This window comes from Condylura cristata, unplaced genomic scaffold (assembly GCF_000260355.1).
Source record: "Condylura cristata isolate star-nosed mole 26May11 unplaced genomic scaffold, ConCri1.0 scaffold00001, whole genome shotgun sequence".
NCBI classification, from domain to species: Eukaryota; Metazoa; Chordata; class Mammalia; order Eulipotyphla; family Talpidae; genus Condylura; species Condylura cristata.
In genome coordinates, this window is record NW_004567102.1 from 64,547,476 (window position 1) to 64,572,120 (window position 24,645).

At 33.9% G+C, this 24,645-nt stretch overlaps 1 protein-coding gene across 8 annotated transcripts in view; it reads right to left on the reverse strand.

Moving 5' to 3' along the window:
• Nucleotides 1–379: 379 nt before the first annotated feature.
• Nucleotides 380–24,645, reverse strand: part of PTPRK (protein tyrosine phosphatase, receptor type, K) — a 494,475-nt gene continuing 470,209 nt past the window's right edge. For all 8 annotated transcript variants that reach the window (XM_004673838.2, XM_012722555.1, XM_012722542.1 and 5 more), the window contains 12 exons: nucleotides 23,753–23,789; nucleotides 21,580–21,677; nucleotides 20,968–21,084; nucleotides 17,344–17,498; nucleotides 12,109–12,244; nucleotides 11,724–11,873; nucleotides 10,689–10,862; nucleotides 7,805–7,936; nucleotides 7,568–7,693; nucleotides 4,919–5,082; nucleotides 4,300–4,435; nucleotides 380–1,870 (listed from right to left, as the gene is read on the reverse strand). In XM_004673838.2, coding sequence (XP_004673895.1) covers nucleotides 1,817–1,870; nucleotides 4,300–4,435; nucleotides 4,919–5,082; nucleotides 7,568–7,693; nucleotides 7,805–7,936; nucleotides 10,689–10,862; nucleotides 11,724–11,873; nucleotides 12,109–12,244; nucleotides 17,344–17,498; nucleotides 20,968–21,084; nucleotides 21,580–21,677; nucleotides 23,753–23,789 — 1,479 coding nt within the window. In that variant the 3' untranslated portion in view covers nucleotides 380–1,816. The remainder of the gene's footprint in view (nucleotides 1,871–4,299; nucleotides 4,436–4,918; nucleotides 5,083–7,567; nucleotides 7,694–7,804; nucleotides 7,937–10,688; nucleotides 10,863–11,723; nucleotides 11,874–12,108; nucleotides 12,245–17,343; nucleotides 17,499–20,967; nucleotides 21,085–21,579; nucleotides 21,678–23,752; nucleotides 23,790–24,645) is intronic.

The following is a 24,645-nucleotide window of genomic DNA, read 5'->3' on the forward strand; positions in this document are numbered from 1 at the left end:
TATTTGGTGGAAGAGAGTAAGCTATCAATTCAGACTAAGAATCAAATCTATTGACAAGTCATTTACCTTTTCACTAGCTTCATTTTCATAATTGTTATAATTGGGATGACAATTGCCATTTATCAAATTTGTTACAAGGAAGAAGTAGGTACATTATATAAATATGTATCGGTTAATAATATTTTAATGATATAATAATTAATATAAATCTATATATTCATGTAAATAAATATATAAACTAAAAAAATGGCCTCATTTTCCTCTAATCAAAGGGATTTCTTGAGAGACAATTTCAATAATAAAAAAAAGGAGTGCTTGGATATTATTTATTTGGGAATGAAATCATGAAAATTAAGAAGATAAAAAGATGTGCAAACAATAACTGTTGTAATTATAAAAACTTTATTTCACTCTTACTTTAATTAAATCTTTATCAGCACCATGTCATGTACTGGCAATCTAGAAAGAGGATACTGGAATGCTTTAGTCAATAACAAACTGCAAGCTGATGATGTGAAGTTTCAGCTACACTGAGCATGTGAACAAGACCACATTAAGAAAGGTTCACTTGAGTAACTTGTGATAATGCACAAAACAAGAATCTGGCATCGATGTGGTCACTCTTTCTACAACTAAGACCCAAAGTGTGCACATGTAAACATCAAAAGAAACACCTTATCACCTTGACAGTGTACAGTTTACTAAAATTTGACCCTGGAAAGCATAAATGTTGCCAACTTGTTTTCTTGACCAGTGCTTGGTTGAAAGATCGATTCACTTAAATTTCAGAGATGCTTAAAAGCTATGTTTGATTTTGCAAAAGTCATTAGCAAAGTCTTTGAATGTGTGCAGTTATCATATGTGACCATCAAATCATTATTTAATGCAATTATGAATAATTATACATTTTCAGCAAAATGTTTTAATTTGGTCCTATGTAAAAGACCCAATTGCCAAAGTGTTTTACAGAAATTTAATTCACAAGCATGTACACAAGAGAATCACTATAAAGAACATAGCTTCCTGGTTTATGAATAAAAAGTTTTCTTCTACTTACACTAAGACATACAAAAAATAATCTACAAAAATTGTTTACAATTGATTTCAGTGAAAGAAAAAGCTTTCTTCAGGAAAAAAAAAAAAAAGGTTGCGTGGTGGTAGTATTTTCAGCCATCAAAAAAGGAATGTAAGTAACCAATAAATATATGTGCTTTCTCCGTATAGACATATTTACACTTGAGTCTTTGGCTTATGTTTTTGTTTTTTTTTTTCTAAAAAGAACTTTAAATGATCCAGCCATCATTGCACATTAAAAGAAAATAAGCCAGTTATATATATTTATATATATTTTCTGAATTCGAAACATGTAAAAAATGAACTTTACTATGAATTTACACAGCTTTTCTTTCTTTGTCCTTTAAAGATTTAACTTTTTTTTTTCATCTAAAAAAGGGAGAAGACTGCAACATAGAAAGTATGAATTCATGCAACACGCAGTGGCTGCTCTACCAAAACCAGGAGAAAAAAGGTGGCATATTCACTGTACAAACACTGATAAATTCTCATTTGAATCTGGGTCTTATTAAATATAATTTATGTGGCACGAAATGTTGATGCTTTCATACAGTCATAGAAACTAAGTGAGTCCTTTTTATTAAGATACACAACTTCATAAGAAAAATACTTTCACCTCTTGAATGCAAAAGTCTCCCACCCCCCACAATAAAATCTTTCTGCACAGGTGTAACAGGTACAACAGCGGTGGCTCAACAGATGAACAGGTTTCTGTCCGGATGCGCACTTAATTCTCACCCAGCTAAGAGGATTCCAGGTACTCCAAAGCTACGTCATAGCAGAAACGGTACTGCTCCTGAAAGATGTCCACACAAAAGGATAGAGGGAAGTTTAGAAAAAAGAAGGCTGAAGATAAATCATAGCTACCAAAGGAATACTCAGAACTAATTTAGATGGTTTGGGAATCAGAAATTATTTTCTCTATATAAGTTTATTATCTGGGTATATATATTTTACAATTGAGTTTAATGAAGTCTGTTTAAAAAAGTAAGAGAAATGTAAAAAAACAATCTTTCATATTTTCCATCCGAAGTTAAAAATACAAGTATTTTTTACCTGATTCTAGTAGTAACAGCTGATCACTACAAATTTTCCAAATATAGAAAATCATAATTAGAAAGAGTTTCTATAATTCTATCATCAAAAGACAAATTATTTTTAAAATTAATACCTTAGCTTTGCTTCAGCCTTGTAAATACATGGTTCAAATACTCATTTTAGAATTTCATTATGTTGATATATTTAAAAATAATAATTTTATATTTTACTTTCTTTCACTTAACATTTTATGCATCACCCTCTCATGTAATTTAACATATTTTTGAATACCATGTAAAAGTCTAACATATGAATTGCTTGACTACTAGGTTGGTTTTATTTGTTCTTTGTTATAATGTTTCAGTGAGTATGTGCAGTGAATTTTTTTTCTAGCAGTGAAGTCATTAAAACTGCCACTTCATAATACTAATTTTTAAAATTTTTGACAGTGTTTTTAGTCCATCAGAGTAGTTAAGTAAAATTTTCAAGAATTATTAAGCTTTCTTAAAATATTTTCAGCTTATTTATACCTGAAAATTTATTTTTGTTGATTTTACATATTTCAGGTAACTTGATTCATATAAAATGTTGAGTGAAAACTGTCTTTCCTCAATTTTGTTCATGTTCTCTATTTACTTACTAAATTTTTCAGTTCAATTCAACAGCACAATGAAATAATCATTTATCCCGATTAAACAAGTCAGAGCATGTGGTGCTTAGTTAATATTCACGGGGCATTAAGGTAAATAACAATTTTTCAGAGGGTTCTATTGTGGCAGAATTTAACATTCAAAATTGTTTTTAGAAGTAATGGTTAAAAATCAAAGTTAAATTTAGGGTTAAAATTTAAATTTTGAGGCAAAAGTAACACCACTGGTGATTTTAAGTCTTGAGCTAAGAGATAGTGGTTCAGAATTCTACCTCAAAAATCCCTCAAGTCCATGCACCTTTCTTTTTCTCTGCAGTTCATGCCCCAGTGAAAACCAGTGCCATCTAGGCTAAGGGAAGAGGCACAATACAGGAAGTTTGAAGGGGTTTGCACTGGGGGTATAACGTTGCTATCACTTGTAAAAGTAAAACTGTATAAATCTAGCTCTTCAGGTTTTGTCACAGGAAGCAATGCACCTCTTGTGTGAACAATCCTCTAGCAGGAAGTGGTGAAATTACTTTAAAGGTTTATTGAATTGCTCATTTAGTTATCTGATCATCTTGATAAATATAGGGTAAGCAACAATGATGTCTTGGTTTTTCTGTGAGTAAAAACTACACTGCTGCTCCTGACCTTATCCCACCATGCCCATATTTGTCATCCAGACTCTTCTGAAGTGAAATGTGCCAGAGAAGGTTAAATTTCTTTCTGACTCTTCAAATAGCTTCAACCAGATGAACTCCCACATACATGTACCTGTCAACTGTTACTATATAAGCTGTATTCTGATTTTATGAGTTATACTAAGTCAGGTAACATTATATGCATTTACATATTCTATTTAATAGATGTTGAAAAATCCAGATGACAGTTTAAAACTTTATGATTTGACCAGAAATAAACTTCAATTGTCCATTAAAAAAGTGCTGACAGGGGCCCTCCCTGGTGGTGCAGTGGAGAAGCTAAAGCCACTTCAGCATGAATTCGGGACCAGACCAGGGAGGTGACCCACAGGGTGCAGCAGACCTCTCCTGTCTCCCTGCTGCTCCCCTCATTAACCTGCCTGTTCTGCTCCCCATGCTGTCTCTGGTGAATCCTCTCACTGCCTCTGCACCTCTGGTCTGTACCCCTGTTCTGCATGCATAAATAAATAAATCTTTATTTAAAAAAAAAGTGCTGAGAAATCTATAAGTTAACCACTCTGCTTAATGTTTTTACCAGTTAACTCAATATAGTTTAAGAAATATGAATAAATTAAGAATAAAATCTAAATAGCAGGGTTTAGTCTTATTATGGAACTATTTACTAAGATCTTATACATTTCCCAAATTAAGATAGTGATTTTCAATATCAACAGTACATGGTTCATGCAATTAAGTTTGCCTCGGTAGAGAGGATGCTTGCTTGTTCATCAGTGAAGCAGCAAATTCCCCACAAAGACACAAAGATTCCTGATTTGAGCATGAAGTCAATCAAGGAGCAGGTATATTCCCTCCCTAACCCCTATGTTCCCTTCTCTGTGTCTAAGGTTGACTTACCGGAGCTTCCACCATGTTGGGCTTACTATTCCTTAGTGTCTTGACAGCATGGAACACATCAACCACGTTTTGCCGTTTCACCATTTCCACAACAATACCTATAGCGCAAAACATGCCACTTCGCCCACCACCATTTCTGGAAGCAAAGAAAGCAGCATTTTGGTGACTAAAGACTACAAAACCATAAAGGAGATTGAAAAAAATAAAAATAATTTTTTTTTTCATTTTGCTTCATTTGTGTGTATGTGTCTATACAGAGAGGGCTGGGAGGAAGGACACTTGTGGATGATATCAGTTTTTATCTTATACCTAGGAATATACCATAGGCATGGGTAGTCGTAACATAGATGTGTTAGACTGTGGTAGATTTGTTAAGTTGTAAAATCAGAAAGCTGAATCAGAGGAATGCTCAAAAGAGCTGAAATCATATAGTAACTGTATTTTTAATACAGAAAATAGGGTAATTAATTATAGACTCATGAGAGAGGAACAGTGTTCAAAATAATATCTAAGAATTCCAGACGATGTGTCAGATATTCTTTTATGCAGGAAATGTGAAGACTAACGAGAAAATGAGCAGCAAGGCTCCTGTATGACAAAGGTAAGCTGCCATACTTACAGGCAGTGGATGATTGTCCGGCCTTCCCCTTCCTCACATTCCTCCTGCCATTTTTCCACCTGAAGTATCAGTTTCAAAAATGACCTTTTGGAGCCAGGCACTTCTCGATGAGAAGCCCACCCTAGATATTGAAACTGCTGCACCATCAGATAACCTTCCTGTGGCTGCAGAAGGAAAAGTATTTTTATGTGAATAAAATGGACATGCCAATTTATACAGCAATATAAATATTTATGTTGTGGTCAATCTAGCTAATATAAGTCCTAAATATGTACATGGTAGTACAGAAACGGAAACATTTGTTTTATTCTCTATACAGCTTATTCCTCAGACCTCATACCCAATAATCAACTACTGTGATTTTACTTCTTAAATAACTTTCAAAATCACCTCCTCTTCTTTGCCACTGACATCAGTGAACTTCTATCATAACTTATAATTTCCCCAGGTTGATCTCCCTGAATAAGCTCTGATCTCCTTCCAAAACATTCTTCAGGCATCCTGATTATTTTGAAATGCAAATGTGATCTTATCATTCTCTAGCATTAATGGTTTCCAAATGACCTTAGCAGAAAATCCAAATTTTATCCATAAAAATCCTCATGTGATCTGGCTTCACCCCTCTTTCCCAATTCTTCCTTTATTTTAATATACTACTCAGTTTTTAGACACACTGGACTTTTTAAGTCAAGACTGTAGGGTCTCTGCACATCTTTTCATTTTGCCTTCAACATTTCCTTCTTGCTCACCCATCTTAATCCCTAATAGAGGAACAAAAGTGTCTCAAGTTTGCCAGATCCTTTTGTGGTGTTAGCACTGAATCTTGTGTGTCCTGGGAAGCTCTCTGTTCTGCACAAGCCAGGATAGCTGGTTACCCCACCTCATTCCAAATAGTTCATTATAACTCTTAGAATTTAGACTTAAATAATCACTACCTCAAATAAGTCTTCTCTGATCACCAAGTCAAGCACTGTATTCTGTGCTTTTTCTTTATAAAGTGTCTTATATTTGTAAATAAGTGCCTACACAATTGTTTAATTCTTGACTTCTCTAATAAAATGTAAATCCTGAGGAATTGGAAATTTCTTCACCCTTAATATTCTTTGTCAATAGGATTCAGCACAAATATTTTTCAAAGAATAGTATTGTTGGCTGAATGGATCAAAATAAATTTTAAGGAGTATATCACACAGGATTAAGCCACATCATAGGCACAGCTGTGAAGCTCTGTATGTGTTTGGTTCATGTATCTTTAGGACAAGGACCTATCTAACACATCACCCAATTTCTTGTTGGTACATAAGCAATAGTTAATAAGTTGAATGATGTTAAATAATGTGCTGGAAACAGAAAATAAAATTGTGTATGAATAAGGATTCAGCTACCAAATATATAGGAAGATAAACAAATAGGCTAGCACAACATGTAATGCAGATTTTTAGTTCATGAATATTTCTAGAATATTTTTCCTTAAATGCAGTATTATTAGACAAGTCTTGCTTTCTTGGGTTAGCAGTTATGATTTCTTAGCTAAAATATTGATAGAACAATAATGTGACAGATGCACAGACATAATGAAATTCTATTTAAATTAACATTTAAGATATGCACGAATATTATGACATGATTGAAGCTATTTTTCCCATGAAATAAGCAATAGAATTAGATATCATTTTCTTTTGCTTATAGTCATATACAAATACTTATTAACCAGAAACACAGACAGCAATTTTGATATGAGGAACAATGAAACATGACAGTCTCAATGACACACTTAAAATACGCAAATATAGAGCTGTAACTCTTAAAAAATGAACAATATTTCTCTTTAAAAGAGAATAATTCCACAGAAGTTACTAATGTTTTCCTTTCAAATTATGCTTGCTATTTGCTTACATAATCTGAAGTATTTTTATGAGTACTTTTTATTTTTTGAAGGTGAGATCTGAAACTGTCATCTAGTGCAAAAACACCAGAGGGGTCAGGGAAAGAAAAACTGTGAAAAGGCTCAATTGTAGCAGCACAAGCTCACTTTATAGATCTGGCAGATGTTAGGATATTCAGAAAGGCAGAATGGTAGGTGGGAACAGAATCAACCATGGCTGTGATTTACCTTTTCTTTCACATCTAGAGTTCTCTCTAGTATGTAGGACTTGGCATAGTGACTCAGGACCCTTCTCTAATGCTGATCCAGACTGTCTCTTCTTCTTAAAGTTAAGCTTCTTCTTGTCATTATTGTTTTATTCTTATTATATTCTTATTTTTCTACTGGATGCCTTTCTGATTTGGATGTCAATATTGATCAGACATGCAGTTCTATACAGGGATACATCTACACATACTTAGGGAACAGGTGTCTACGCTCAAACTTCATTGAGTCAGTGTATCAGAACCTAGATTTCCAGATGAAATGAATTAATCTAGTAGTGACCAGGAAATGGTAGCTTCTAGCATTTCTTGTTTCCTGCTTTTAGAATGCATTCTTCCTCCTAATATTAAAGTATAGACAATATCAACTTTGGTAATAAATGTGTAATGTCTGTAAATTGTGTTAAACTAGCTCTATTTTTTGAATGGAACTATACTCCATCTGGTTGTAAGATAACTGCTCGGATCAGCTCAGTTAAAATGATGAAGAAAGTAACTTACTCTTGTTAGATTGCATATCCTAAAAATCCGATTGATTACATCACAATCCATTGAACAAGACATACATTCCACTTGGATAGGGCCATATCGTAACATCCCTTCTTCTGGCCAGTACTGTGGGCAACCCTAGATAGAAGTGTTTTGAAAGAAAAAGAAAATAAGGATGGCTGATAGAGAAAGCAGATTTTAGTATTTTATTAGTTGTATATAAGTACTCAGTAACCATTAGCCACTAACTTGGGACAAGTCGACTTCATTTAACATCACAATTGAGGTGCAGCCATAATCATACACTAATCTCCAGAAGTCTTTCACAGTGTTTGGCAGAGGGTATTGTGTGACGATAAAAGCAGCTGGTTGTCTGTAACTCTGTGAAGAAAGAAGGTAGATGGAGAAACTTAGAAATTTAAAATGCACATCATTTGTACAAGCAGATACAATATGTTTGAAAGCAGGAGTAATCAGATGCAGTATATTCACAAGGGGATGCAGCTACACTGTGGCATGAGACACGTTAAAAGATTTGGACACCGGAACTAGTAATTAGTCAATCTGATAGTAAGACACTTTAGTGCCTCAGCAGCAGTTTAAGTCAAGAATTTGAGATTTAACTGAGAAAAGTAAACACAGAACAAATATAAATAAGAGACTAAAGACCTTTTTAAAAGGTGACTTTCTCTGAGATAGATATTAGATGTTTCAGTTTTCCACAGGTAATAGCTTGAGAGACTGAAGAAGAAGATGAAAAAAATTCCCTCGGTTCTGTCTGTGTCTTAACTGTTATATAGTTAACTATTTGGCTTTCCTCCACATCAATTAAAAAAAAAAATCACATATGCCTCATAATCATGCTTTTCACTGTATAGATTAATCAGCATGTTCTGTACATCTTGTAGGCAACCTAATTCCCAGTTTCCTGGGAATTTCTAACATGCATCAAGGATGAGAATGAATAGTCTCACTCATTTAAAGGATTTTAAGTGCCAAAGCACACTTCTTGGCCCCATTGAAGAGAAAATGGCTCCTCGTTTACCAACCACCTCTTGATTGGAACATCACACATTTTGTTTTCTCCAGAAGTGGGTATTAAAGGCAACACTGATTTGGCCTAAGCAATCTGCCATTTTTTAGACTGATGATCTATACCAGACTGGAAATATATATTTCTATTAATAAAAAAATAGTAACATTAAAAAAACAACCTATCTAATTGCCTGAGATTCTTGATTGCTTATTAAAAACTGTCAGTGATCTCCTAGCTCATCTATATAATGCTTAAGTCCCTCAAGTGTCTTAACATCATGTAGAAACTGACCCTTGCCTTTCACTGATCCTACTGTCACTTGGGGAACACTGCTAATCATAGCATTCCACTCCATGGAATATGCAGGGTAAATCTGAGTTGATGGTAACTCAGCTCTAAATGATCTTTTCTAAAGATACACTTCAGCTGGGTGCCTGACTCCTAAGAAATGTATAAAAGTTCATGAGAAAAGTAAAAAAGATGTAAACTTTCTATTCAATGAAATATCTGCTCCATGGGAGGTAAGTCAAAGTGGGTTGAAAGTTATTTAGTAATCTTGAGTCACAAAGATGATAAGAGAGAGGACTGAAGATTTCCTACATCTTTCCCACGCAAGAGCATAGCTGTGGCTGTGAAGAAGTCACAGAATCCTTGTTCCTACTTCCTAACTGTTTATAGGCATGGTAAATGTGTATAATAAAAGTGATGGAGGTGGGAGGGAGAGGAAAGGAGGGCATATGATCAATGTTTTTATAAGCCAAACTAAGCCATACTTTTTCAAAGTTCCAGCTACACCATTAAATCTACAGACCAGTTTCAACTAAGAAGTGTATCTTTGCTGAATTACAGGAGATTAAGTAGAGAGCTGGAACAGGTAGAGTACAAGTAGAATACTTGTTATGGTTATGTAAATTCATATTAAATAAATAGTAGCCTGGAATTTCAGTCAGATTTAATAGATGCCAAAGACAAACTAAAAGGCATCGGTATCTTGTCAAATATTATTACTTTCCTTTTTTTTTTTCCCCACACATCCTTTTTTCATCCCAGATCCATTTAAAAATAAAAAGTTCTTGTGTGTTTTATCTGAACTTAGTATATTTGCCTTTTCAGACAACTAAAATGGGAAGCATGAGTAATAACTAGTAAAGAATTCTTAAGCAAGGATGGTGACTTTTCATTCGACCTTGCCTGGAGACAACTCTGCTCTGTGGCATAACAAATGAGTCAAGTAACTAGTAAAAGATTAGTTTTAAAAGAAGAATGTAAACTTAAGTCTCTAATAATAGAATTTAAATCTCACAGAAACACTATAGGAACAACAACATAGGAAACGTCATTATCATTCACAAAGGAATGAAACTTGTCTTGTAGTTTCTCTTTGCTATGGCCATAGATTAAAAAGCAAACTAGAAAAGTTTACAAATACAGATGATAAATTGTTTAAAAGAAGTCTGAATTATAAAGCTTAAATAGCCTTCTCACTTCTTTGTTAGTTATTGTAAGCAACCATATTTTAAAGCTCTCCATGTTTTCTATCTGATGGTACTGTACTGAATGCATTTTATACAACCTACAGTTATGAAGACTGGACTAGTATAAGATAGTTCTATCATTATGATGGACATTTTAACATGGTATCCTCCATGTCTTCCTTAGTTACTTAATATAAATTGTTTCTATTAATAATGGCCAATAAAAGAAGCTAGCTATAAATTATCATAGCATAAAGTGTCAGAGATAAAAATTAACCAAGTTAACATAAAGGCTATAAGACATGGCATTCTGTGTTCTTTAATATTTACTTCTAACCATATTCAAAACACATAACTGTGACTTTTGGGAAAATAATTAAGATGATAAAACAACTATAGATATTTCCTGCTTATAATAACTGACAATCAAATTCCAATTTACAACAGAGCACAAAACTTGTAGTTTCTAAGAGTTCCTGTAGAGGAAATCCAAAATCACTCTCCAAAATATTTGTGTTTCAATGAAAGTTCCCAATTTTCTTGAAAAGAAAACTAGCCAGTGTTCATCACATTATATAACGTACTATAACACTTTACACTGACAAAGAGTGCAGTGTCTTACATCCATGAGAGCAGCATTGATGTAGTTACTGCTCTCCCCATCAATTGTGATTAAGAAAGGCAGACATCTGTCAGGTGGCAGCATGTCCATGAAACGGTTCTTGTCATGGTTTCTTGGCAAACAAGCTATACTGCAATCTTCAGCTTGTAGTCGAGGGGTGACTGAATTCAAGGTCTAAAAAGAAAAGGGAGCCTAGGTTAGCATACAATGACCCACTTAATAGCATAAGAGAGATTCATGAAGCAGCTAGGAGGCCAAGTAGAGAGTGAAGGAGTTACAAAAATTATGGCACTTGCTACTATGACAGACTGATAAGACTTTGTAGATAAATCAAATGAACCCTGAGAAATGACAGACAATATATACCTTTTTCACTGTGCCTCTTTTTAAAAGGAAAAGAGAAATTAAGCAACACAGCAAGTGGCAAATGCATTATCTAACCAAAGAAAAGAGAACTTCCGTGGTCCATGAAGATCAACCATTATGAAAGTCAAAAACTATTACTTGCAATAGCATTTGGCTGTGGCATGTTGGAAAAAATACTGGATAAATAATCAAATATTAGGTTTCTTAGCTCCTCTTGACATCAGAGAAGTCACTGTACTTTCAGGGATGTCTTAAGGGCAAGGGAAACATCTGGGGTTATTTAGAGACAATGTTTGGCACAGACTTAAGCTATTAGTATTAATGTGCTGATCTACGATTACAAGTAATAGGGAAGGTCAAAATCTAAGACTGCATAAAAATATGGTAAATACACATACATCACCACCAAACTCGACTTTTATGTTACTTTTACTTCATACTCTCTCCCGAGTCTGACCTTTTTTGTTCTTCAAGATATAGCAGATAAGAGCTTATTAAAACAAAAGTGTCTCTATAACAGGTCTAATTAAAGAGACAAGTATTATATCATAGTTAAAAAAGGGTCAAAGTTGTAACTTTGTCTTGAAAGACCTTCTTTAAAGAATTAATAATGTCCAGAACAAATTATAATAAGTTGTTCATAAAGGAGGCCCTAAAAATAGTAAATACCTGGAATTCATCTTTGAGATGTGAAGAGTTGGTCTGGGAGTCTATTCTAATCATATCAAAATATGCAGCTTTAAATTCACAGACAGGTATGGCAGTTTCTCCACATAAGCAGGCTTCTAAAATTGCATCATGAATAAAAATGTACTGTTCCTATCAAAAGAAAGAAAAATTCATATTATTTTAAAACTTAGCTGTCATATTGGATAGACTATACAGAGAGTTTTCTCTATGAAAATATTAATATAGATACCCATATTTTTCTGTATGGCTAGATAAACTATAATTGATTTTTTTGTGAAAAACTGTCTGCTCTTTTGGTGAAAATGATGGAAGTAAAAAATAAATAAATAAATAAACCCCACTACAGTTAAATCAATCAGGATACCTCTGTCTGGACCATATTGATACGACGAGATCTTAAGGCTTTGACACAGTTGTAGATGTCAACAACACCCTCTCTTTCAGCCATGTCCAGCATGATGTCAATCACAATATAACAGCCAGTTCTTCCTGCACCAGCACTGAAAATATTAACAGTTTTTAAATTTATTTTTAAATAAATAAATTAGAAGGATTGTGGGAAGCATGTCTAAACAAACTTTCAACTTTTAGATGAAATCAACATGATTTAACAAACGAAGACACTGAACATCTGCATAGGTGTGAATTTTTATTGAAGTAAGAGTTTCATATTAAAAGATATAATTCAATCAGTGCAATTCACCACATCAGCAAGAGAAAAGATAAGTCATATGGTGGCTAATAAGCACAGAGGCATCCAATAAGGTTCAGCATCCATTTTTGATTGAAAAAAAAACAAAAACTCATAATAAAATGGTGGTAGAAGGAACATAACTCAATATAATAAATCAAAAATCACTCTTCAACATGAGATGCAGTGGTGAAAACTGAAATTCTTTTCTCTAAGATCATGTTACAAGATAAGAATGTCCAATTTCACTGCAAAAATTCAATATATTAACTGGAAATCCTTGCTAGGGCAATTAGGCAGGAGAAGTGAATAAAATGAATGGAAAGGAAGAAATAGAAATTTAATCTAATTTACTATTCCATCAAAAAGAATTAAGTAACTAGGAATAAACAGAAAAAAGGAAAAAACTGTACAGTTTTAAAATTATAAAATGTTGGTAGAAGAAATAGAAAACAGTAAGATTTATCTGCACCTACGTACACAGCACCACTGTTGACAATTGCAAAGACACAGATCCAACTCTAATGCCTTTCAAAAAATGAACAAAAGAATTATGGAAGATATACCCAGTGGAACAATACACAGATGTTAAAAAATGTGAAATAGTGGCATCTGGGACAAAGTGAAAGACAGTTACCAGATGCGTTCACGTGCAGAATATAAATAACCAAAACCATACACAGGTAAAGTATGGATGGAATAAATCTTGAACTCCGTGAAAGACTATAATGGTTACCAGAGGAAACAGGAATGAGAGGAGAGGGGGTGGGGTAAGGAGGACTGTGTGGCATGGACCCAGGTGGTTTGGTGGAGGGTAAGTGGGAACAATGGATACATACATAAAAGCAAACAACGTAAACCTAAAAATTAAAAAGAAAAGAAATGAAAGACAATTAAATTTAGAGATATGCCTTTCTTATGGATTGGAAGAACTGATATTATTAAAATAGCCACCTTACTCAGAGAAAGGTAGAGATTGAATGCAATCCCTATCAAAGTAACAATGGCATCTTCAAAGAAATAGAGCAAACATTACTGAAATTTGTGTGGAACCATATAAAAGACCTTGAATAGCCAAAGTAATCTTGACAAAAAATGTGGAATAACAAAGTTATCACAACCCTAAATTACAAACTGTGCTACAAATATATAGCCATCATAACAACATGGTACTAGAACAATATCAGACACACGGACGAATGGAAAAGAAATGAAAGTCCAGAATAAATCCACGCTTACATGGGCAGTTAATCTAGAAAAAAGGAGCCAAAGAGTATACAATAGACTAAGGAAAATTACTTCAATAAATGGTGTGAAAACCTGATGGCCACATTAAAAAAGAAAAGAAAAGAAAAAAAAAGAAAAGAAAAGAGAAGAAACCAGACCACTATTACATATAGTACTCCAAAATTAGCTCAAAGTGATGAAAAGCTTGTATTCAGACCTGAACATAAGCAAAATCAATATTGGCTTCATGATTTTTTTTTTTTTGGTATTCGACTTAACAACATGGGAAAAGAAAGTAAAAATAAATTAATAGGACTATATGAAGCTTCTGCACAATGAAACAATGTGGTTAAAATGAAAAAGACACCCTCTTTAGTGAGAGAGGAGCTCTACACCTCATATGTCCCACAGGGCTTAATATACAAAATAAAGAACTCATACAGCTGAATAAAAAAGAAAACCAATAACCCAACCAAGCAGAAGAGTTAACAGACATTTCTCTAAACAAGATATACAGATAAGTCAATAGGCATTTGCAAAAATGTTCATCTTTACTAATCTTAAAGAAAAATCAAAACAATTATGAGACATCTCTAAGAATTGACTATCTGTATATGTTTTCTGGCTTCAGGTCTTAATCCAAGTTTTTCATCTTTTCGTTTGCTTGTTTGTTTTGTAAAAAACAAAAACAAAAATCAGAGCCAGGAAGTGTTGACAAGGATGTGGAAAAACACTATTGGTGAAACATAAATTGGTCCAGCACCTACGGAAAACTGTAGGGATGTTTTTGAAAATAGTAAAAATAAATAAGCCAGATGATCTAGGGTTCCACTCCTTGGTGTCTAGCTAAAGAATACTAAAACATTAATTCAAAGGTATATTTGCACTTCTTTGTTCACTGCAACATTAACTATAGACAGGCAGAGAAATAACTTTGGTCCAAGGACTTATTATCGGATAAAGATGCAGTCTATATACTCTGTTGAAAGGAGAAAAATAAATCTTTCCATTTGCAACAACTTAGATGGAAATAGAAGGGATTGAGGAGATGTTAGTCAGAAGGGGAAAGACAGATACTAACTGGACTCACTCGTGTGGAATGCAAGTAACAAAACAAAAGAACAAACAAAACTAAACCAAAACAAATCTAGAAATCTGACTAAAATTGAGGCTACTAGGGCCCTTCCTGGTGGTGCAGTGGGCTAAAGCACAGCACTGCAAGCTGGCCACAGCTGCTTTAGTGAGAGCTTGATCACTGGCCCCAGAGGTGACCCACATGGTGCGGCAGACCTCTCCTGACCGCTGTTCCCCTCAGCAGTGTACTTCGTAAATCTGCCCACTGTGCTCCCCTCTCTGTCTCCGTTGAATCCTCTTACTACTCCTACACCTCTGGCCTGTACTCCAGTTCTGTATGCATAAATAAATAAATCTTAAAAACAAACAAACAAACAAACAAAAAACGAGGCTACTAGAAGGCTAGGATAGCAAGTGGAGAGTAAAGAGAGGAGGTGGTCCCAGGGTCCATGGAGAGGATTATGGTATTTTGGTGATGAGCATGATGTGGTAATATATATCTGAAGAGATGTTAATGTCTACTCCTAAATTGCATACGAATGTTACCTTAATACAAAAAAATAAAATTACAATAATAACAAGTACAAATTCCACTTATAAGTCCTGGGGATCTGATGTATTGCATGATGACTATAGTTAATAATACTGTATTGTAAGCTTGTAAGTTGATAAGTGAGTAGATCTTAAAAGTTTTCATTACAAGAAAAGTATAACTATGATTACTTGTCATTTAGATTTATTGTGCTGGCCATTTCATAATGCATACATATATTGAATTACATTATAAACCTCAGCTAATGCTATGTCAATTAAAAGTGAGATGTCATTTCAAAAGTCAATTGTTTTGAAAATGATGTCCATAGGTCATTCAACTTACATAGCTTTTTTACAGCTTTCATTTCATGTAAGTCTAAGACATGTTTAGAACCAATCATGAACTGGATTCATGTTTTAAGATTTACCCTGACATTGAATGACTCTCATCATTTGTTTGTGGATCCTCTGATAAAATGTAAGAATGTGTCAGTCAGATAAACTCATGTGAATACATATCAAATGAACTTCTATTCTGAACCTATAAATGGGACATCTGAGGAAATGGTGGGAAAGAAAATGCTGGTTATCAAAGGGGAAGAGACCAATAATAGAATATTTGAACAGTGATTTGAAAGAAAATTAAAATGACTTGTTAGGAGTGGAATATAATTCTTAATAAAGACAAAGACAGTCACTCTCTTACTATATTTAACTCAGAAGCTAAATAATATGTTGTTCATTATTTTGTCCTTTGGGAATGTTTCTCCAATTTTAAATACAAAGTCACTGCAACAAAAAAGATAGAATTGGATTTGGGAGGAGGGTGTGATTTATTTTTTTACTTAGCATCTTCCACCCATAAATTCAGAGATACCTGAGTTGAAGTGGAAAATGACACTTCTATTTCAAGAGGATATTTGACAATCTTGTAGTATTTCTGAAGCAAGCACCTCATAGGAAAATCTCTACAATAAGATATCTTTAAATCGAAAATCTATTCACTTCATTTTGTAAATGCACAGATGGACAACTAACATTTCTTTGTCTGGATTTGGCACTTCCTTTAAACTCACTGTTCTTTTAGAAATTTAAGCATAAAATCTCGTGGCTATCTCTATTCCTTTTCCCCCTACTGTCTTCTCAATCACTTTCCCAGGGATTGAGACAAGAAAGCAATTGAAGAATACATCAGATATCTTGAAGGGGATTGAGCTGAAGATTTTTTTCAGGGTGCATAGTATCTGATCCTTATGGGATGCTTTATTTTTTTTCATTCTCTTTTGGGTTTTTAAGCCTTTTAAACATGGTAATTTAAATTTTGAATAGACTGAATTTTCAAAAAGAAATTAAAAAAGCAAAGAACAACCTGTTATAAGCTTGTACAGCACAGAATTTGAGAATGGTGTACAACCTGTAGGAAAAGCTTTCAGATTCAGTACTTATTTTTCTGTACAAAATGGGGCCATGTAATTTGCTTTTAGTGTCTCTGAATGCTTGTTTTAAGAGAGGTTTCTAACCAGAAGATAGTCTACATATAATGTTCATGTTTTTCTGGCATGTATTTACTGGATCTCTCTGATGTAGGTTTCAAGGTCTTCTGATAGATGGCTTACAAATTTCATAAATAGCTGTTTTGCAGTACAAATTCTTGCAATTTAGACCATTTAGTAGCTCTGTATGTTACAAATTTAGTTTTAAAAGCTGGAATTCTATTGGGAATTTACTAAATTGGCAAGAAATCTCCATTTCAACCTACATTTTCATATAATATGGGATTTTGCAAAGCAATTAAAAAAAAAACAAGAAACACAGATGTTGCTGCTAAAAGGCACAGTTTCTACATTCACAATGTTGACAGCACTGCACACACTGGGAGACATGTATACATTTGCTAACCTTCTATTTTATATCTTCCTTATTGCTAACGTTTATTTTATTTTTGTTTTACCTTATCTATAATACACACAATCTGGAACTTTGTGAGTGTGCATTAGTTTTATACTTAAAGAACCATATCTGTTTTTTAAAGAAGTTGAGTGCAAAATCAACACCACTTGGTCCACCACTCACCTGCAATGCACCACAATGGGGCCAGCACTTGGAGGGTTGGAGAACTTGACTCGTCGGATAAAGGAAAGAAGCCCCGTGGCATGGTATGGAACTCCATGGTCAGGCCAGCCAGTGAAATGGAACTGTTTCACCTCACGGATCTCGTTGTAACCCCTCTGAGAGAATACAAAAAGGAGATCTTTCATAAGGCTCAAAATCAAGTCATTAAGCACAATCATGGGCGCTATACCTGACTGACAATGAAAAGCTTCTCTGAAAAAAGATGCTGGCGTGGCATGGTCTTTATGGTCAGATAACTCCCATGGAGGAAAATCAGAAGTCTTGCTCAGTTCTGTAAGTCTGGGTAAATTTTATTTATGTTGATGGTTTGTTCCTTACTAGCAAGGACAACCCCCAAATTATTAGGGACTAAGAAAGAAATGGGAAAACTGACATCCCGCCCTATTGACCCAAAGCTCTGTGGTATCTCAAGTGGTGTCTAAAGCAACTTTCCAGTTTCTCATCTCACAAAGATATTTTAATGCCTTGCTTATCCATGTTGAAAATGGTTTTGAAGCATAGCATGTAGGGATTTTCCAGGACACTGCTACTCTAGATTGGTCTATAAAAATATACAGACAGCTAAACCTTTCTTTGGGCAAACTTTTTCTTACCTGTGAAATTATATACCACACAGAGTATTATTTATACTAACAAAAAATACAACATGATGAAAAAGAAATAGCCATTATTGTGCCTATCTCCCACTGGGTTAAATTAAGAGAGCTCTTTATCTTTTTTTTTTTTTAAAGATTTTTTTTATCTATGCTTGCAGAACTGGGGGATAGGCCAGAGGTACTGGAAGTGAGGGTGGGTGAGAAGATTCACCAGAGACAGAGTGGGGAACAGTACAGGCAGGTTTAGTGAAATGAATGCTGAGGAGAGCAGTGGGCAGGTTAGGAGAGGTCTGCTGTGTCATGTGGGTCAGCTCCCTGACCTGGGATTGAACTGGTATTGCAGTGGCTTTGGAGAGCTTCATAGAAGTGCTTTAAACTGTTGCACCACCAGGGAGAGCCCGAGAGAGTTCTTTAAATATACATTTCAAAGTTCTTTTCTGTCTGTAAAGTAAACCTGCAGACTGTGGTAGCACAGTATGGACTGCATAGATGAGATGTGCAGAATTTAGGCTTAAGAATCTTTATTTATAGTAAAAAAAAAAAAAGAAAGAAAAAAAATCTACATTATAATCTATGCCAATTCCACTATGAGCTATGAAATTTCAATCTCACTTGTTCGATCAAAAAGGATAAAAAAATTCATGAAATAAATGAACCAAATCGAGAAAACATATCTTTAAATTTTATCCTATGTAGACCATGTCACAAAACCTTGGAAATCAGTGATCATTTATCATTCTTCTAGTTCTAGTCCCAGAACATTGCCCTAAGCAAAGCAGAGCTCAGCAATATAACAGTGAAAATGATAAACATTATCAATGGAATCATGTATGATTCTTTCTTGACTACTTTTAAGTCAATTCTATTAAAGGTTAAAGGTCATAAATTGGTCTAAGACCTGATCTTAGACCATTATTTCATGTTTGGTTTCACATGGAGTTGCGTTAAGGGCCTTGCTCTTTTTTTTTTTTTTTTTAAGATTTATTTATTTTTGTATACGCAACTGGGGTACAGGCGAGAGGTGCAGGGGTGGTGAGAGGATTCACCAGAGACAGAATGGGGAGCAGAACTGGCCGACTGACAAAGTACACTGCTGAGGGGAGAAGTGGGTGAACAGCGTCATGTGGTCTCCTCCGAGGCAGGTGGAACTCATTCTGAAGTAGCTTTAGCTTCTTAGTGCTGTGCTTTAACCTGCTGCGCCACCAGGGAAGGCCTGGGCCTTAGTCTTTTTAGTAAATTTTAATATCTGAAAAGTATGTTTCCTTATTTTTCTTTTTACCTGAATTTTCCTGAGAAATTTTCAAATACGTGATTTTAATCATTGTCCATCTTTTCCAATTTTAAGTAAGAAGAAATCAAGTTAAAATAAAAGCCCAATGATGTTCCAACTGATTATATCATATTAAATCCAATTAGTCTTAAAGCTAAAAATTTCCAAGGTGTATGCTTCCATTTATTCACATTTTATGTCCTTCAAATTTTGTAGTCTTATTCACTAAGAGTCTGTATCATTGCTTTATATATATAAGTATATATATGTGTGTGTGTATATATATATTCTTGAATATTTATAATACTTACAGTAATCTTATAATTATAAGAGATTTTTTAAATGACTTCTATCTATTCTTAATACATGGAGAAACTATGATTTATGAACATTTATTGTGAATTAATAATTTAAGTCATTATTTGTTCCATTTAAAAACATAATCAATAGAAATAGTGTTATACAATCATTTTTTATAAACTAATTTTGTCTTTTCTATTAATTTTGTTTATTCCATTTGCTATCTTATTTTCTTTTGCTAGAACCAACAAAAATGTCGAATGTTAATGACAATGATTATTCATGTCATATCTGATTATAACAGCAATGCCTATAGTTTTTTACTCCATAAAATGCATGCTATTGTTGAATCATTTTTACCAAGTTTAGGGATTTTCTTTGTTTTACTAATGTAATTAGTTTTAGTATACATGTCTCTTAAATAAGATGATGCGTATTAATATATTTATTACTGAAATTAATGGCTTCATTAATGTGGATAAAATGAAATTGTTTACTGGATTTCCTGCTAATATCCTTGTCTCCATAGAAAACAGCCGTGATAGATCATACCATGATTATTTAATTAAATAAAATTGCCAGTATTTTACTAGGGAGTTTCTTCAGAAATGTTCTTAAATGAAAGTGGTCTGCAATGGATGAGAGAGAGATAGAGAGAGAGAAACAAAATTTGAGTGCTAACTTCATCTATTTTTCTTATAGAGATTCTAGTTTTTAAAATATATTTAGTTGTTTGTCATGGCTTCCTGTGGCATAAGCAGTTTGGCTAACGTAAGCATTATACTTCAAAGGTTAAAGAAACACCATAGAACCAGATTGCCATTCTAATGATAAATTTTGACACTATTTTCTCTATATGCTAATATTTCCAACTTTTTAGCCCAAATTTTTGGAATTACTGTTTGCCACAATACAGTTATATCTAGACTAAACTCTCTTTCCAAATTTACATAAACTATTTTTTATGACTTTGGGAATAGCAAGTACGATTGGAGTTATCTTTAAATGATCTAATATTGGGCTTTTTGCTTTCATTGTTTCTTATTTAGAATTGACAGTGGTTTAATTATTTTGTATTCTTATTAAGGAACTAGCTTTTTGATCTAATTTATGCTTTTGGTGTATTTCTGCTTATATATAATTTTTATTCTGTTTTCTTGATTTTAAAAAGTTTTATAGTTCTCAACATTAAAATTTTCCCAAAAAAACTACATGTAACTATGTATTTCAAGTTCTGTGTGTCCAGTTTTGGAAACATACCTGACATGTTTCATGTTTTTATGGAAAGAACAAATAAAATGAAAATCAAGAATGGTTTTTATATCATAATCAATAACAGATTTTTGAAGAGGAAAATCAGCTTAAATATACTTATTTTTAGATTTTTAGGATACTTACTCTTTCCAGGGTGAATGTCCTAACTACATATTCAGCCAGTGGCTCCATTTCTACACATGTTACTTTGAAGTCACCATAAACTTCGGTATCATCAGGCCAATATTTATAGCACTTAACCTAAATACAAAAATAATCTATAAGTGGACTTGAAGATATAATGCACACGAAATGTTTTAATTTCACTAACAACTCTCAGTTCACAATTACAATATAGTTAAAAATCTTATGAATGATACAGTCTTTCACAAAATAACTATACTGACATCTCATATAAGTAGTTCTGATAATTCATTAAACTCAACTACAAAATCAAGTTTACTCTATTATTCAATGAGAAATCTGGTTAGGAGGTCCTCAAATAATACCAGTTTATTATTACATTGATGAGAGATAAGTAATCTCTGCTGACACTGAATGAAATATTTTCAGTATAAGTTGTTTTGCTAAAAGTTACAATTTCAAATTCCAAAACTTATTGATGACATACTCATTTGAAATGTTAAAGCCTATGAATTTTTTCAAACAATTGAATATTATATTATTTTTAATGTGATATTTTGCTATTTGGCTTAGAATCATGTTTTATGACCAAAAAATCATTTTTTCTCTTACCCGGCCAACTTCAACTAAATTTGTAACCATCACAATGCAGGCAGACTGTTCTTGCCAAATCATCCTCCAAAAATCATATACTGTTTCATGAACTGGGCCTGGGAAAAAATTAATTTGAACATTATGTTAGCAGAAATCTGGAGCTAGTAAGAAGTTTAGGTGAAACAAAAGGCAGAGTAACTACATAAATCAAACAAGAAAATTAAAGGTCTAATAGCAAATTCACTGAAGTCCTTAAATTCAGGTCTTATTTAAATTCATTATGGAGAAAACCATAGGCATGTATAGCGGGCACGTTTTGTTTGAAACCTCACTTCCATCATTCACATTAAGAAGATATCACTAGAGGCCCTCCCTGGTGGCGCAGCGGGTTAAAGCACTGCACTGAGAATCTAAAGCCTCTTGCACATGAGTTCGATTCCCGCCTGCCCCGGAGGTGACCACATGGTGTGGTAGACCTCTCCTGACCCACTCTCTGCTCCCCTCAGCAGTGTGCTTCATCGATCTGCCTGTTCTGTTCCCCACTCTGTCTCTGATGAAGCCTCTCGCCACCCCTGAGCCTCTGGCCTGTACCCCAGTTCTGTATGCACAAATAAATCTTTAAAAAAAAAAAGAAGATTCACTAGATTAGTAGTACCTACACGACCATATTTTTAAATCGTCTCCAAAGATATGTAAAAAGAGAAAGTCATGTCACCATCAACTTAATAGCACATATTACTAAATAAACATATATCATTTATAAACAATGCATGTCAGTGGTTCATGAATAAACATTGTATTTTTAAGGACACATGTCAATCTTGTTTTGTAGTATCATTCCACCGCAAAATCTTATGTCGACAATGCTCCTTAGTACCATAAACCTACAATATTGCTCATCATGGATAATCTTTCTAAATTAAATAATTTCCAATTAGTCTCAATTTCTCTAAGGATGTGTGAAAACATTTAGAAAATGACATTAAGAGCAAATAGCTATTGTCTAACTTTCCTCTTTTATAAAATAGTTGTGCAGGCTTTTCTTCTGACAGCCAGTGGTCATTTTTTTTTTAATTTATTTTTATGTAGAAGAACTGGGGTTCAGATCAGAGGTGTAGGGGGTGAGAGGGCTAACCAGAGACAGAATAGGGAGCAGAACGGGCAGAATTTCTGAAATTACACTGCGGAGAGGAGCAGCTGCTGAGACAGGATAACCACATATGCTGTTGCATACGTGAGTTACCTTCCTGGGTGGGGACTGAACTCAGCCCATAGGGGAGAAGCAGTGAGACTTAACCTCTACACCACCATGGAGCTGTACCCCATGGGCAATTTGGAAAGATAACTAAAGGTGGGTGTTTCCTATTGTTAGGATACTTTTATACCCCTTTATAACAAGATTATAAGATTTTCCTACCATGTTATTATTTTACAAAAAGAATAAACTTGTTTAAGTTTCCCTAGCACTTTGTTTTGTCTCAGTCTTGAATTACATATAAAAAAAATGCTTGAAGATAGCCTAACATCTCATTATGACATCAGAGGTTTGGATATTATTACATTCTAGGCCACAAGAAAATGTTGCAAGAAAATAGGAACCCAGAAAGATGAGACCTTTCAGCAAAAATAAGAAGTGCTTCTGATTTGTTCTATCAGTCGGTGCTCTGGGATATCAGGATATCAAGATAAAATCATAAAAAGCTATCAGCAGCTTCTCTTTTACTGTAAATTAAAAAATAAGTTGCATGTTTTACATACAGAAAAGCTATTTGTATTATAAAAATGAGTACAGTGTTCTTTAGAAATACTGATTTTTTATGTTAACTCATATAAAACTGCAAAAATCAAGAATATCCTATGAGTGAATAGGCATTTCTGGAATTCTATAGCATTTGCAAAGTCAAAGTTTTGAGCATCCCTGGAGGCACAAGGGGTTAAAGTACAGCACTGTGAAGCTCTCTGCAGCCACTGCACCATGAGTTCAATCCTCAGCTAGGGTTCTGACTCACATTGGAAAGCAGACCTCTCCTGCCGCACCTGCTGCTCCCCTCATCGTGTATTTCATCAGTCTGCCTGTGCTGCAACCCAGTCTGTCTCTGGTGAATCCTCTCAACTATTCATGCCACTGGCTTATACCCCAGTTTTTGTATGCATAAATAAATAAATCTTTTTTTTAAAGTCAAATTTTTACCTTGAGTTGCAATGTAGTGGCTTGGTCTCTGGTAGCCCTAAAATAGGAGAGCAAATTGGTTATCAAATTTATATGATCATCAGAAATAAATGAATGAAGGCATAAAAAGATGAAGATAACAACCTGTTAAGATTAAATTATAGTAAAAAAGTCCAGAAATGAGTAGTGAACTCAAAGTTCACTTCTCAAACCTAGGTTATCTGAGAGATAAGCATAAAACAAAATGAAATATTTTAAGAGTTCTGCTTAGATTATATATTGCATAATTGAGTTTTGCTTGCTAGGGTATAGCTACAGATTTTGATTGCTTTCACTAAAATGTTTATGCCTTCATGTTAATCTTTAGTCATTCATTCCTGGGAAAATTATCATCAAAAATTAATTCTCATTTTATCACCCAAAAGTACAACACACTGCATTACACATGGACAATGACATATTAGAACCATAAAAAAATAACAGAACATTCCAATGTTAGAGCTGGACAATGCATATGTGCATCAAGTCAAAGTCCTGCTGAGAATATTTTTTAGAGTATTCCTGCTCTATAATATGTTTAGGTATCTGCCAAAACTATTTTGTGTGTGCAGATAAGATTAATTTACACACACATAATTATAGGTACACACATATATAGGGAAAGGAACTTTAAAGAAAATGTAACTTATCCCAAACAAAAGGTTTAGTATTTTCCTCTTTTTCTTAACGTGTGCTAAGTGTTCAATGTGGTTATTTATTATTTCAATAAAGAAATTATTCCAGATAAAGAGTAAATTTGCTTTCAACTGGTTTGAATTCCAGCACATCATGAGTAGCAACAATGTTAATGGCATAACACTCAGGATTGTTGAATTTGTTGTATATTTACCTGAGGACATGAATAAAGGCCCACA